Consider the following 13,985-nt stretch of genomic DNA (forward strand, 5'->3'; position numbering starts at 1 on the left):
AGTGCATGCTTTTGTAAAGAGAGTAGTCAAACTATTGCAGGAATACTTTACTGTAGCTCTCACTAGAAATATTTCAGTTCCAGTTGGCCTTTAGTTAGGTCTCTCCTCAAAAATTAAGATTATTAGTTCTTCAAATAGAGTATTTAACTGTTTCATCTATTCTGCTCCCCACCCCCAGTTCAGTTAATGATGGTAAACCGAACATGCCAGTTGTTCACTTCTAATGAAATGAATTCTTCAACATAAAACTTGCTTAGGAATGTTTTATTTCATCATAGGAAAAAAATATACATTAGCTTTATCCCGGTGTCTGTTTGCTCGAGTTTAAAAAGGAACCATGTTGTCCAGATGCACATTACATGTACAAATAGTTGAATACTTAGTCATGAGGATAGATTTTTTTCAACCACGGCTGCATAATGTATTTTGATCCATCATATCCACTGAAATAGGCTTTCATATCAGGGTGGTGCACCTGAGAAAATCATATTTCAAGTTGTATTAGCAATGAATACAAATTGATACTTTAATCATTTAAGTTACTAGAGTTAACTTTTTGAAGACTCCTGATTAGTTTAAATGCATTGTGTACATAGATACACTTTCAGTGGGATTTTCCACACTTTACTGTAATTTATGGCATAAGAACAGTGGCTTTCTCAGACTGTCAGTGCCCTGCAGATGTTGAACACATCTTCTGAGACGTTACTGGCTAGATCTATACCAGGGTTGATGATTTAACCTCAGCACTGTTTCTTATTGAAGTAGTTTCCACTCGTTTGTGGCTGGTACAGCTTCTTGTTATTTTTTTCAGCTGGATCAGTTATCTAATCCAACTAAGCAGACAGCAGGAACACTAAAGTAGTCAAGGAAATGGTGAAGACACACCAAGTTGACGGTCTTCTATACCACAGTGTCTAACTTGAAGATCCAACGCTACAAAGCGCAACCCAAGTTACGTGCTTTGTTATGATCTGGAAAGCCTACAGTGAGTGGGTTAGATCTGTGAACTGGGAAATGGTTAGGGCAAGTTGAAACATTTTCTTGTCAGCCTCAACTCTTTAGGAAGTAACTGACTATTAGGCTGGAGGAAAGGCTGTGGGAAGGCAATCCGCAGACCTTTTTGAAATTGAGGTGTCGGCATGACTCATCATCTGTAACTAATCTCACCTAGACAGTTTTCAACTCTCTAAATTTGTGAGCTTGTTACCATCAGTCGCCCTAACAGTCTGTGGGAAGAGTAAGCTTCTCTTGTGGGTCAATAAAGCGATCTGATAACTTAAAGGCTAGCTTTCACAAGGTAAATGTTTGTGGTGAGGTATTTGTTTCTCCCCGTGGACTGTAAAGGTCACCAAAGGTAGGCAACTGACTGATATAATAAAAGGTGCATTTTTTAAACGTGAGTCAGAGGGCTCAGAACCCAATTTTAAATCCTTATGTCACGTATCTGGGTTAGCATAGTTCCTACTCCTTTGTTCAGGCACGTTAGCACATTTTATGTTACAGTCACTGGCTAGAGCAGAAATGTTTTAAGGAAGGCTGCCTTCTGGATCGGAGCCTTTGACTAATTGAAGAATCAGGTGTGCCTTGTGTAAGCTAGAAATCAAAAGCGACCAAGACTGTGATACACAAAACAGATTTTTAGGCTCACAGAGAGTTTTGCAGTTAAAGAAGGGAGACATTATTCCATCTGGGCAGCAACTGAGCAAAAGCTTTTTGAAAAAAAAGCAAAAGGAGATTTTTCAGAGTGGAATTGTGAAACCAGTGTGTTTTGCTAGATCCAGTAGAAAGGGATGAAGGGAGTTGCTCAACTTTGATCAGTCAGTGAAATCCTAAAACAAAAGTCCTTGTCTGCAACAGCCTGTACATAACGGAAGCCAAAATGCTAAGACTTAAAGGCGAAGGAAAAATTAGGCAGTTAGATACTTTTAAGTAGACAGCACGTGGTTTGAGTCATTTATCACCTTCTAAAAACATATATTTGAAAGTACAGCAATAGTTTGTGCATCTGCTTTCTCTATTAGTTTCACTACCTTTGTAAAATAAATAGCATCCATTAAGCCAAAGGTCAGCCAACTTTTAAACACAGAGGATAACAAGCAAGTTGCAACGGAATAAAAATAAATACTACCTCTAATCCCATAATAATCGTTATCTCTTCCTCAGGAATGTAAGCAGTAGATTTGCCAAATCCATTTGCTTTGTTAATTAGAATTCGATAGTGAGGAGTATCTTTTACATCCTGTAAAATAGAAGGAAAATAAATAGCCTCGAGAGGAGATGACGACTAAAGACTACATTATATAATCAGTTAACTCTCACTAGACTTACAGGGCCTAAAACCTCTCAATGTATACATACAACGGGTTTATTTTTACGATCGTACCAACGTCAGTTTGGAAAAATAAGTATAAAACCATCAACACTGTAATATGTGAAGTTCTTCTTCTCAAATCTTTTTTGATTTTAAGAGCCAAGATATTAAGCAACCTTTTTGTTCATATATCTTGCAAGAAATATGACTTAGAATATCCCTGCTTTTTGTAGATAGGTCCCACAACAGTTTGTTAGCCCCCCTTCTACCTTCACAAGTGGTGACACTGGAGAGAAAGGAGCAAATTCAGAGCATAACACCACCTCTTACAGCCTCAATCCTAATCCTGGATAAAGCTGACGCAACTACCACATATATCTAAAGGTCCTCCAGCCAAGAAAGAAGTGTAGCTTATGATTATTTTTGTAGTGCCTATAAACCCCAGTCACAGGCCAGGGTCCCACTGTGCTGACTGCTGCCCATAAATATTCCCATCAAAAGTAACCCACAATCTAAACACAAAAAAGTGATGGATGAATACGGGCAGATAAATGGAGTTTATGCAGCAGTTAGTATTGATCAACGTGACAGGCAGTGGCCTCTGCTCAGCAATGTGGTGATGAACTGCAAGGCAGAGAAAGGCTGGGCTGAAAGCCTGGCTAATAATGCTGGGGGGGGGGGGGTTGCAATGACCATTAGCAGCTGCCTCTTAACAGTCAGAGGACATTTTGCATAGCTGATGTACAAAACATGAAAAAGCAAAGGGAATTTTAAAATAATTATAAAAAAAAAATACACTTTAACTACAGTATCAATATTGAATTTAAAACCATAAAGATGAACACAAGATATCATTGGGAAAACATTAAAATATAAGATACATAAAAAGATTCAGAATGCCTGATGGGGAATGCATAGGTGTGCAGTTGGTGACAATGCCACTGAGAGGAGAAAAAAAGAGGGGAAGAAGCAAGGCCGCAGGTGTTTTCAAAGCCAAAGATGAATAGCAGGTGGATAAAATTGCAGTGGGAAAGGGACAAAATGCACCAAACAGTACTGAATGTCTGCTCCCAGCTGAACATGGATTCTCGTCTACAGGCAGAGCTTCTCATTTTTTCTTATTTTCAGTCCTCTTTGGCTTACTGATTAGTGCCTTCCTGCCACTTAGGCAGCACGTCAGCGGCCAACCCACAGGGTATGTAGCACTGTATTATCAGACCAGCACTGTCAACAAAGATTTAGCATCTGATTTTCAAATGCAACAAGGACTTTGGCTAGAGAATTTCAAAAGCTTCAAGAATCCTAGCAAAAACACATTGTTAAGTAGATTTATATTCCAACTGTCCAGATGCCCCAAAACACAGCTTTCTCTATCTGAAATTGTTTAAACACAAAGGCTTACTTGCACTCCTTAGGTGCAGTGAAGATGTTACCAATTGAACCTATGCTGGAAGATCAGATCAGATACTTAAAAGCTTTTTGACTTCAGTAATACACCATGAGAAATTTGCTCTAACATTATAGGTTGACACTGCTGCTTTAAATGCAACACTGCGTATTAAAAGTAAGATTAATTCGAGAGACATCTAGTACAACCCTGACCGGTGAAGTTTAACCAATCCGTGCTGCAAAAGCAAAGCTCTCCTGTGACAACAGAGGGAGCAAACAAACAGCTTTCTCTCAGCTGCACAGGTGATCGGGGATCAAGTACTCCCTATTAGGCTAGCAGGAAGTCCATAGCACTGTTAGAGGTTTTTTAACCTGTTATTGTGTGTATGCATTGATAAAATAAGAGTTTAATACAGTCAAACCTGTTTTGCTGGAGGATATTTGTGTTGTAGCCATTCTTCTGGAGCTTTAGCTCTTACATCCCATCCAACAATGACTCCCGAATAACCAAGTCTTTTGTGAACTATCACCTGTCCCACACTGAACTGGATGGATTCAGGCTTTGGACTGCGAACCTGAGTTGATTCTAATTTAACAAAGAAAGAGACTTGTAAAGAAATGTTTTATCAAGCATATTAAACGTTTAAACAGACATTCACATTCTTTTGATTTCTACCAGAAGAGAAGTGACAGTTAAATTGATAGGCAAAGTAAACAAGGAAACATGTACTTTATTTCTTTTCCCCCCAGAATATTACTACAATTTTTGACAGACCAGCATCCACTAAGGGAGGTATTTTTCTATTTGTGTGCCTTTGACATCACATATGGGTCTTAACAGAAAGCATAAACACATGTATGTATTGGCAATTGCTGTTTAACTGCACCTTTATATTCAATATTTCACAGTGCTACACACAATAACTAATTTTGCCATATTTTTTTCCAGTTTGGGTCACAGAATTTTTCTATTCAGTCTGACTGCAGGGATTTTTTTTGTAGGAGCAGACTAATCAATGGTTTCTTTTTCCTCTTAGGAAGTTGTTCTAAATCCATTCATTTGAATCAAGTGAAAGCTATACCACTGTTGTTCCACACACCAGTACAAACTAGGCACGCTCAGATCTACTCCATGAAATAGATGGATACATGTAGTACATCACATTGATACCCTTACACAACACAGGGCAGAAAGACTTCAGATTTTACATGTCCTGTTTTGCTGACTCAATACGATCAGACAGGAGGAAAAATACTAACATTTACAAGACAAGTTTTGTACCCCACAAAAGACCTTAGAATGCAATACCACCAGCAAAATACAAAAGGATTGCAAAGACTTTGATACCTGCAAAATAAGAATGGTTTTCTGCTTCATTGTTGGCACTTTTAATTTTCTTTTCTCCGAAGTACCAGTTCCTAAAATGTAAAATTAATAAACCCAGCATTCAAACAAATTCTTTAGCAACTGAGTTTTAGGATAATCAGCCTTCAGGTTATTACTTTAAGCCTTTGTCTGAATAGAGGAATAGTGCAAAGCCTTTGACTCAAAATTCTTCACAACTTGAAGCCCAAACAGAATGAGAGTTTTACATTAACACCACTTCTAGGGAACATACAAGACAAAGAAATTTGTTCCAACAGGAGAAAAGAGTATGAATATAACTTTGGATATGTAGCACCACAGCTGTATTATAATTTTTATGTCAAGGAAAACCCATTTACTTTATATAGGTGAGCTTGATACTATTCTTACTTCCAAGAGAGATTCTTCAGTCTCTTCTGTAAATTCTACTGTGAAATCTTTAAAGATTGGTTAACTAAAGTATGGACAAGGTATCTGGCCGCAACTCCCACCTTAAGGCTACAGTAAAAGTATAATTTCATCTGAATTTCACAGGTGGGGGACTCAATGGGTTGTTTTTTTTGGTGGTAGGAGCAGCAAATTTATTTGGGTAAATGTTCTCCATCCATACCAGTTAGGAACCTGTCAGTGCCAAAGAGCTAGTTTGTCCTAGCCTCCTTCCTCTTCTATCCTCTTCTGTGGTGTTTACCACTTTCCCTTTCACTCCCTTCACCCTGCCTGGAAGAAATTTAGAGTAGCACAACTGTGCAAACAATACTTAACACACACACATGCGTGCAGAAAAAAAAAAAAAAACACTTGGTTTAGCTCAAACCTGTAGGAAGAATTCAGGTTGACAAATACCTTTTATCAGGAGCAGGAAGGGGTGAATAACCTGACTTGTCAGACTACAATGTTGAGAGCATAGCTTATTAGCTTCTTTATTAAGAAGGCTTGGAATGCTACAAGCGCCACCGTATTTTTAGGATAACCAATTCTTTATAATAATGTAAGATATTCAGAAGAGGTAAGCTGCTCCAACAATGTACAAATAATCAAAGGATCTTTTGGTGTTTAGAGGTTTTAACTCTACACATGCCTGAAGCGTCCTGCAAAGTTGCAAAGCAATTTGTGGTGAACCTGAGAAAAGCACAGTTTCTGTTGTCTTTTGTACATCCCCTAGGCTTTCCTGGGGCCAAAAGTAATTCTGAATTTTCCACGGTTCAGAGGTACTCCCTGACACCCCTGATCATTGAACATGAATCAATAATAAAGGACCTTTGAAGATCCAGACAAGGTAAAACCTTTGGAGTATTTCTACTGCACAAGAATTAAATCTCACAAACAAGCCCTTTTAACCTCCCTGAACAAGTTCATGTAACAGTCATCTTAAACTAAAGTGGTACATATGCAAATGGATACAACCTTACTTCTTCTAGACCAACCCATTGTCATTTATTCAGTAATCACACTTTCCCTTCATCCTAAACCCACAGATTTCCCATCTACATTTTCTAGAACCACCGTACACGGCGTAAAATATCCATCCCATGTTGTGGGATCTGATCCTGTAAACGTATCACGGTTTACAATCAGTAATGTGGTTAATCCTACAGACAATCAGATTTCAGAAGCAGATAAATTTAAAGTAGAGGATAACACATATAGAATTACTGCCGTGATTTATGTTTAGTTTCACATGGAGTTCCAATTGCATGTTTGTGTAGAATACGTACAAAAGCTTTTCTTAAACTGGTAGGAAGTCCCAAATCAGTCTCAATAGGAAAATGAGAAGCATTTCCCCTTTGTTACTCATTTCACCCATGCAGCATGCCTTCCTGTTTAAAAATAGACCATGTTTGAAAGATACTCTTTAATGCAGACAGTATGCAACATCCTACCTTGTCTTCAATAGCCACAGCTTTAAACGATCTGCCCACGCATCCACACTCAGGTAAGACTTGGTAAAGCTGCTCCCACAAGCAATTAGCCTTCAGTAGTAAAAACAATCACCATGTTGTTTGAAAAACTTTCTATCGTGTTTTTTTTTTTTATATTTACTTATTTTCTTTTTTTAATATTTAAACTTTAAGGTTTCACTTCTGTAGCAAACAGGAAAAAGAAGTCAGTGGCCAGGAACAAGTTCCCCCCAAAGATTACTACCTACACTGCAAATGAATGTCCTTTCAATCATCACTTGTACCAGTAAACCGTATGTAAATTTTGGAAAATGCCATTTGTCATGACAAAGTTGCTTTTTTTTTCTGTAGTCAGACCACAGGAGTTGCCAAATTGCATCAGATTCTGCTGTTTCAACTGTTACTTGAGAATACTGAGCACAAGACATTTCAAAATTTGTGCACATAATCAAAGGACTATTCAAAAATAGCAAAGCAAATTCTGCATAAATCTAAATGGTTAGTAGTTGACTCATGCCATGAAACCCTGAAAGTGTTTTAAATCTGGGTCCTCGCCCACAAAGACAGACTTTGTTCTTTTTTAATCCAGCTTAATCTTTTGCTCTCATTACTTCACGGACTTGAGTTCTACAGATGAACCACACAACGAATGCATTACACAGACCATATTAAAACTCTTAAGTCATACACATCTCCCTTTGCATGGTGCATCTTCAAGATGCCAACATTTGCCAATGGTTACCACTATTAAATACTTGGACCTGATGCACTATTCTTCACTTTACATTTAGAACAGATACATGTGGCCCTGTCAGTACATAAATTCCTAATTCATATACAATATTGGGACTATTTACCTAACTCCACCGTTACGACTGCCTTAAGTAATTTTCTATCTAATAATTTCTGTTGCTTGAGACACTGTACTGAGTCACCTATGCAAGAAAATCTATTTTAAGAATAAGTGTCAAAAAGTAATGGAAAGTTTAAAATAGTCTTACTAATAAAACATTTAATTTCTCCCCTTTTAAAGGGATTTAATCAATAGTCACAAATATTGGAACGTCCAAAAGTAGAATGAGGTTAAGACACAGCCATGCAGTCATGCAGATCATGCAGATTATACACAGATTTTTATGGGAAGAAAACAATGGTTGTTATTCAAATGCTGAAGGGCCGCTTTAAACAACTAAATACAGTCATGTTAAGCCACAAAAATGTCTGAGGTATGATTTGAATGTTGTTTTCCTGCAAGAATGGGCAACACATTCCCACTTTCCAGGACAAAGTGTCATTGGGGATGAGAATGAGAACTCTTTATAGATGAATACAGTAGGGAAGGACAGACTTACAACCTTTCAGTTATTTGGATGCGCTGAGCGGAGTCTGTTCCATACCACTGGGATAGGAAATACTGTGCAGGAAGTGCAGACAGCAGCATGCAGAACTGCAGAGCTGCAGCTGCATTGATGTGAGGCATTCCGACAGGAAGTTTCTTCAAAGACTCTTCCCTGCTCTCTAATCTGAAAAAGAGGGCAAAAAAAGGCAAAAAAAATGCAGCAGCCAGCTTTGCTGGCTGTGTGTACTTAAAAGTTTGCTTCAGATTGCTTTGTTGCTTCACAAGATAATATACAGGCTGTCCACACACATTTCAGTTACATCCAGAGCATTCCTAAATTACGTCTCACTACATTAAATTTGAGGGCATTTATAGAAACTAAAAGAAGACTAAGTAGACTAATTAAGCGTATTAAACACATCTGACACATCAGATTGATGGCCTCAGAAAAGTCTGCTTCGATACAGTGAGTATTGCATATACAGAACCAAGGGATTTTTCTTTCAGATCAGAAGTGTGTATGGCATTATACCTGGACAACAATTATGTGCCATAGTCACATCACTAGACTAGGAAAACATCCAACATCACCGTTCATTCCAGTGGCACCTGCCGCACCTTTCCAATGCGGGAAGATACTCGTGACTCTTCTCCCCTTCCCCACCAAATTAAGACACTTGCCTTCAGACAAGGAGAGCATTTACTGTCCTTTTGCATCTGTAAGAGTTCTTCAAATCAGAACCTGAACTGGCAAGAGATAACCTCTTACCCAAGCATTCACAGACTGTACAGGCTTACCACAACCTTCAAAACATAACCTACATCGCATGCACTCTGCATTCTCTTTTATTAGTCTCCAGCAGAGGCTGTTGTTATCTCTTGCTCTCTAGCAGAGTATTCAGCTTGCAAGCAAATACAAAATGTTCAAGTTGCTTCTAGCTTTTGCTGTCCAACTTACTTCAGTTACAAAATAATGCGGGTTACTATAACATATGCCGTACAGGTGCCTGGGGGAAGTTAGATTTATGAAAACTGCCTAGAAAAGATAGTCAAGATCACAAAATTATGCTGAAGGACACCTAAGGAATACCATAAAGAAGACGAAAACATACACGCCTATGACAGACAGACGGCAGAAATCACGTTTTTCTCCTCTGCATTACCTCCTTTAGAACCTATTGAGAAAATAATGATAATATTAAATGTTATCAGCAGCTGTGCATCTCCAGCACTTGTTTACTTGGGAGGAGGGGAGAAAGGAAGGGTCCAAAGTGTAGCAGAGCGGGGAGCTGTCACCAGAGCAGCAGGCGGCCGCACGTCTCGGGGGGCTGCAGGTGCCCCCCGTATTTCTGTGAGCAGCCCCCCGAGCGAAGGACAGGGGCAGACGGAGGTAGCCTGGCCCCAAGGTGGATCCTCGGGGAGCCAGGGACCCGGCGGGGAGCGGCAGAAGCGGGCAGGTGAGGCGAGGGCTGCCAGCCGGGCGGCTGAGGGGAGTCGGCCAGGCGCTGTAGCAGGTGCCCCGCTCCCCCCCCCTTCCCTCCCGGCCACCCTCTCCCGTGCCAGGCGGGTCCGTCCCTCCTCACCCGGCAGTGTCCGCGGAGCTCCCCGCTCCCCTCGGCGGTTGGTGCCGGTGCCAATGCCGGGCCCCGCTCCGCAGCCCGGTGAGGGGCCGATCCCGCAGCGGGGCGGGCCGCGGGGCTCCCACTCAGCAGCGGCGGCGGCGCCGCCCTCGCGGCAGGTGGCGGCCGTTGGGGCCGGCGGACATCTTGTGCGGCTGAGGGGAGGCAGCCCGCCGGTGTGCCCGGCGCGTTAAGAAACGATGTACATCAATAAAACGGTCTTAAACTGTCTTAATTTGAGAGATCCGCGTCTTTCTTTAATCCCTACCATATGTAAAAGAGGCGCTGAAATCCCGCGCTTCGTGTTGGGTGGATTATGGTACTTTAAAGTGTGGAAAAGCTGTCCAGAGTCTTCCGCAAGACATTGGGGGAAATTTTGTGGGTTTTGACTGGGAAGACGAACCCAGAGGTGCAGCCACCCCGTTCCAATGCTGCGGTGCAGGCTGAGGGGGGTCTCCCCAGCTCCCGACACCTTACGGGGTTGCTTGGGCCCTGATTCCTCCTTTAATGAAAACACAACAAGACCAACACTTCAGCAGACTGTACACTCTTACCCTTCTTAAGAGGAATATGAAGAAAGAACAAAAAAGTTCCATTCTATTTTTGCAGCTTAGTTTTAAATAAATATGCACTACTCCCCTGAGCATTCATTTAAATAGTTTTTTTTCCAGGAAAGCGAAACAGCCGGTGTACCCTGCTATGAATAGAAGCCAGAAGAAAGTCCCCTAGTATGAGTTTTATGCAAAAAGCATCAGGGTTTAACATAAACTTTTAACACAGAATCACAGCGCATCTCAGACCACCCTCCTGGTGGTTCAGAGAGTACTTCGTGGTGGTCCATGGGCTGGGCTTTGTGGCAGATGGATGAATGTGTAATGAAACAAAAGTCTGTGGCGCAGTTTCGACAGTGCGCGTGTCAGACTTCAAACACAGCCTCCCCCTGGGCCTGGGATGGCTGCACTGGGGTCGAAGCCTCTGAGCAAGTCTCTTCTTTGTCAGGGATTTCTTTGGTGCAAATTCAACAGCGGTCAAATTTGTTGATGACACCGATATCAGAACGGGAGCCAACAGAGGAGGACAAACTCAAACTGCAAATGACCCCAGGGAGACTAGAGCAACAGGGAAGTTACAGACAATGGGGGAAATTCGGCAGCAGCAAATGCGAAGTCTTACCAGGGAGAAGAAATGTTCATCTCTTCTTGCTCGCTGAACACATCTCTGTAACGTGCAGTACCATGAAAAAAATAAAAAAGGTTATCGAGCCACACCTAATTCAGTAATGTACCTTACTTTTCACTGTCTCTTCAGTGAGTAACATATTGATATTTACACTTTTCAAATAGCAATAGTAATAATAATAATAATAAAACTATAGAAAGCACTTTTTCCTGCATGCATATGGTAAAAGTGACAATGGTCTCAGAAATAACCTGAAAAATGCAAGAGCAATGACATTGGATGGCCTGAACTGCCTCTTGCTTTCCCTTGTGTCTAAAATCAGCAATGTATACTAAAACTACCAGCCCAATACAAAATATGTTAGACAGCTAGAGTCATTATGCCTCTTCTGTAGATACAAGAAAGTCATATAGGGTCTCCCATGCTGTGCTGGACAGAGCAGAGGAGTGGCATTATCTTTTAAGTAGAGCGCATTGCTGGCTGGAACTGTTTGACTTGCTTGGGCTGAATTGAGTTTTCTTGGGCTATGGATTTGAGCCTGGGGCCCATGAAAGATAATTAAGGAAAGCAAACATAATATCCAGAGGCTTACATTCAGCATCCTGGGGCATGCAGTCAAACAAGGATAATCCATTTTTCTACTGCAGAAAGTGCTTTGAATTCCTGTGCCTTGGCTATGCAGGAAGCTGAAGAAAAACGTCAGGATTTGGCCCTGTTTCTTTCACTTCTCCCTTGCTTGATGTTCTTCTGTTCTCCCACAGCCTCAGGGTCTCCCCAGAGACCTTCCTTGCTGTGGGCTCTGCCTGCATTTGTCAACTCTAAGTTCGTACAAAGATGATGAAGGGTTGGCAAAAATTACAATAGCAATTTCAAGACAGCATTGTTGGAAAATAGATCATTTCAGAACTATCGTCAGCCCCAGGTTTTAGTTTGCTGATGGATTTAAGCCTATGCAACGTGGCAGGTCTGCCCAGGTTAAAACTCATCTAAGTAATGACCCAGACTAGAAATACTAATTTAACATAAGAAAAATGTTTTAAAAACATAATTAACTGAGTTGTTTCTTTATAGATAAAATATAGTGTAAATAGCTTCAGTTGGATAATTTAGCCATTATTCTTCCACCCAATTAAAATTTCATTATAGGGGGAACACAGCATTAAGTTTTCTGAAGGTACTTAGGAGTAGTTTATCACAAAGGTATCCCAGAGCATGGCCAACTCAACAAAAGAGAAAATGTATGTTTATTCCCTACCTTGCCGTCGCAGTAACAAGAGTGAGTTTAGGACCTATGTAAATAGGAAAAATAAAAAGAATATATTTCTTCTAGGAGTCCCACTTTCCTTCCAGCCCTTCCAGCATCATAAGGCAAAGCAACTTCAAACAATAGGATGGAAGAGAAAGAGAAACAGAAAAGCACACTTTTTTTTTTTTCTGGAAAGCCTCTTTCTCCAAGTGGATGTTTGGCGCTCAGACTGCCATGAATAACGATTTTAGCATTTAAACGGACTAGCTGGATGTGAAGGTAGCAACTCTTTGAGGAAGAAGTGATAGAGAGGTTGAGGTGATACTTTTCCTGTTACTTGAAGAGAGAGAATTTCCTGCAGGACAGCATATTCCTCCCTCGTGGTGGAAAGGTTATCAGTGCAGCGACAAAGTTTCTCTGTATAGTAATGACGTGAAAAAGGTTTAAGTTATCAGTGAACTGCTGAGGAAGTTATTCAAAAAGGAGTATTTTACAATTCTTTAGCATTTCTCGGCTCACACCACTGTTCTCTGCAGTGATCTGGGCAATGAGGGTCTGCCCAGCAGGTAAAGAGCAAGGCTTCTAATATAAATAGATTGTTATATATATACTTACATGCTTTTTCTTTTAAGGAATAGGCACATCACCTCATGTAATGGGCTGAACTGTGTTTTATTGGCTTCTGGAAAAAAAAAAAAGAAAAAAAAGCCCGTGACTTGTAAGCATCAGTGGGGTATCAGGTGGTTGGAAAGCAATCTAAATCCACACTTTTTTTGTGTGAATGGTACATAATGTGGTGAAGAGGTGTTGAACTTTTTTTTTTTTTTTTTTCTCCCAGCATCAAGTCTTTATGTATTCTTGGCAATGGTAGGATTTGCAGCTAAGGTCACTAAAGTCAACCCTTTTTCTCCTGGATTACATATGTACCTTTTCAAAAATGAGAAGATATTTTCTCCCTCTCATTTTTTTTTCCAGCCTGGGAACAAAATATATCCTGTACTGACATGAAGACCAGGTGTTGTTTTGTAGGCTTCTTTTATGTAGACAATAGAAAGACTGGGGAAAACAAAATGAGAACAATTTGCCATGATAGCAAACAAGTCCAAAAAAAAAAAAATCAATCAAACTTGTAACTGAGTGACAGCAATACCAGCCTTAGCATTTTAAGGGCACTGGAAGCCAAACCACTATTGCATTTACAGTCCCTGTGGTCTCACTTCTCTGCTGACTGCAGTTTACCATTCTAATTGCTGGCCAAGATTTATAGATTTAACCATGATACTGACTGAGCAGCCTAACAATGTTCATTAAAGCAGAGCTAATGTTATTTCTGATGGAAAGTCAAGTTCAGTGAAACTCAAACCTTTGAAAACCAGGAAGGAAATATCTAATGTACGTATTCTACATGGGCTTAGCCCCGTAGAAGAGTTGACTGAAAATGCTCTCCAGCTGCAGTAGGTAGCCGAAGAGCCACTTTGGAGCAGATGGACAGAGCTGCGGTTGCAACAGGAGATGAGCCTTGCTTGGAAAATCAACGTATGGGAGTAGGGTCGTACACTTGGTGCCTCCACATGGAGGTCCATGGGTTTCACGTCAGTGGTTCTGCTCGCTCTCCTTCCCAGGTAGCTGATGCTA

The 13,985-nt window shown here is 40.6% G+C and overlaps 1 protein-coding gene across 5 annotated transcripts; it reads right to left on the bottom strand.

The window, feature by feature from the left end:
• Window positions 1-249: 249 nt before the first annotated feature.
• LOC121067658 (F-box only protein 21-like) lies at window positions 250-10,032 on the bottom strand. Of its 5 annotated transcripts, none has more exons than XM_040552458.1 (8): window positions 9,890-10,024; window positions 9,419-9,481; window positions 8,320-8,490; window positions 6,950-7,039; window positions 5,052-5,122; window positions 4,126-4,289; window positions 2,132-2,242; window positions 250-475 (listed from the first exon to the last, which is right to left on the bottom strand). In XM_040552458.1, the coding sequence occupies exons 3-8, from the start codon at window positions 8,445-8,447 to the stop codon at window positions 380-382; spliced, it is 660 nt and encodes a 219-aa protein (XP_040408392.1). In that variant the 5' UTR covers window positions 8,448-8,490; window positions 9,419-9,481; window positions 9,890-10,024; the 3' UTR covers window positions 250-379. The 5 variants fall into 5 exon arrangements, with proteins under 5 accessions (XP_040408392.1, XP_040408395.1, XP_040408394.1 ...); XM_040552461.1 differs by having other exon boundaries at window positions 8,323-8,490; window positions 9,890-10,022; XM_040552460.1 differs by having other exon boundaries at window positions 9,470-9,481; window positions 9,890-9,989.
• Between the last annotated feature and the right edge of the window lie 3,953 nt (window positions 10,033-13,985).

The sequence above is a fragment of the Cygnus olor genome, chromosome 3, assembly GCF_009769625.2.
Source record: "Cygnus olor isolate bCygOlo1 chromosome 3, bCygOlo1.pri.v2, whole genome shotgun sequence".
In the NCBI taxonomy this organism is placed as follows: Eukaryota; Metazoa; Chordata; class Aves; order Anseriformes; family Anatidae; genus Cygnus; species Cygnus olor.

Coding starts and splice junctions, on each gene's coding strand:
- LOC121067658 (XM_040552459.1), bottom strand. CDS start 8,447: ATGCCTCACATCAATGCAGCTGCAGCTCTGCAGTTCTGCATGCTGCTG. Junction 4,290..5,051: donor AAACCATTCTTATTTTGCAG/GTATCAAAGTCT, acceptor TTGTTAAATTAG/AATCAACTCAGGTTCGCAGT. Junction 2,243..4,125: donor AATATCCTCCAGCAAAACAG/GTTTGACTGTAT, acceptor TCTATTTTACAG/GATGTAAAAGATACTCCTCA.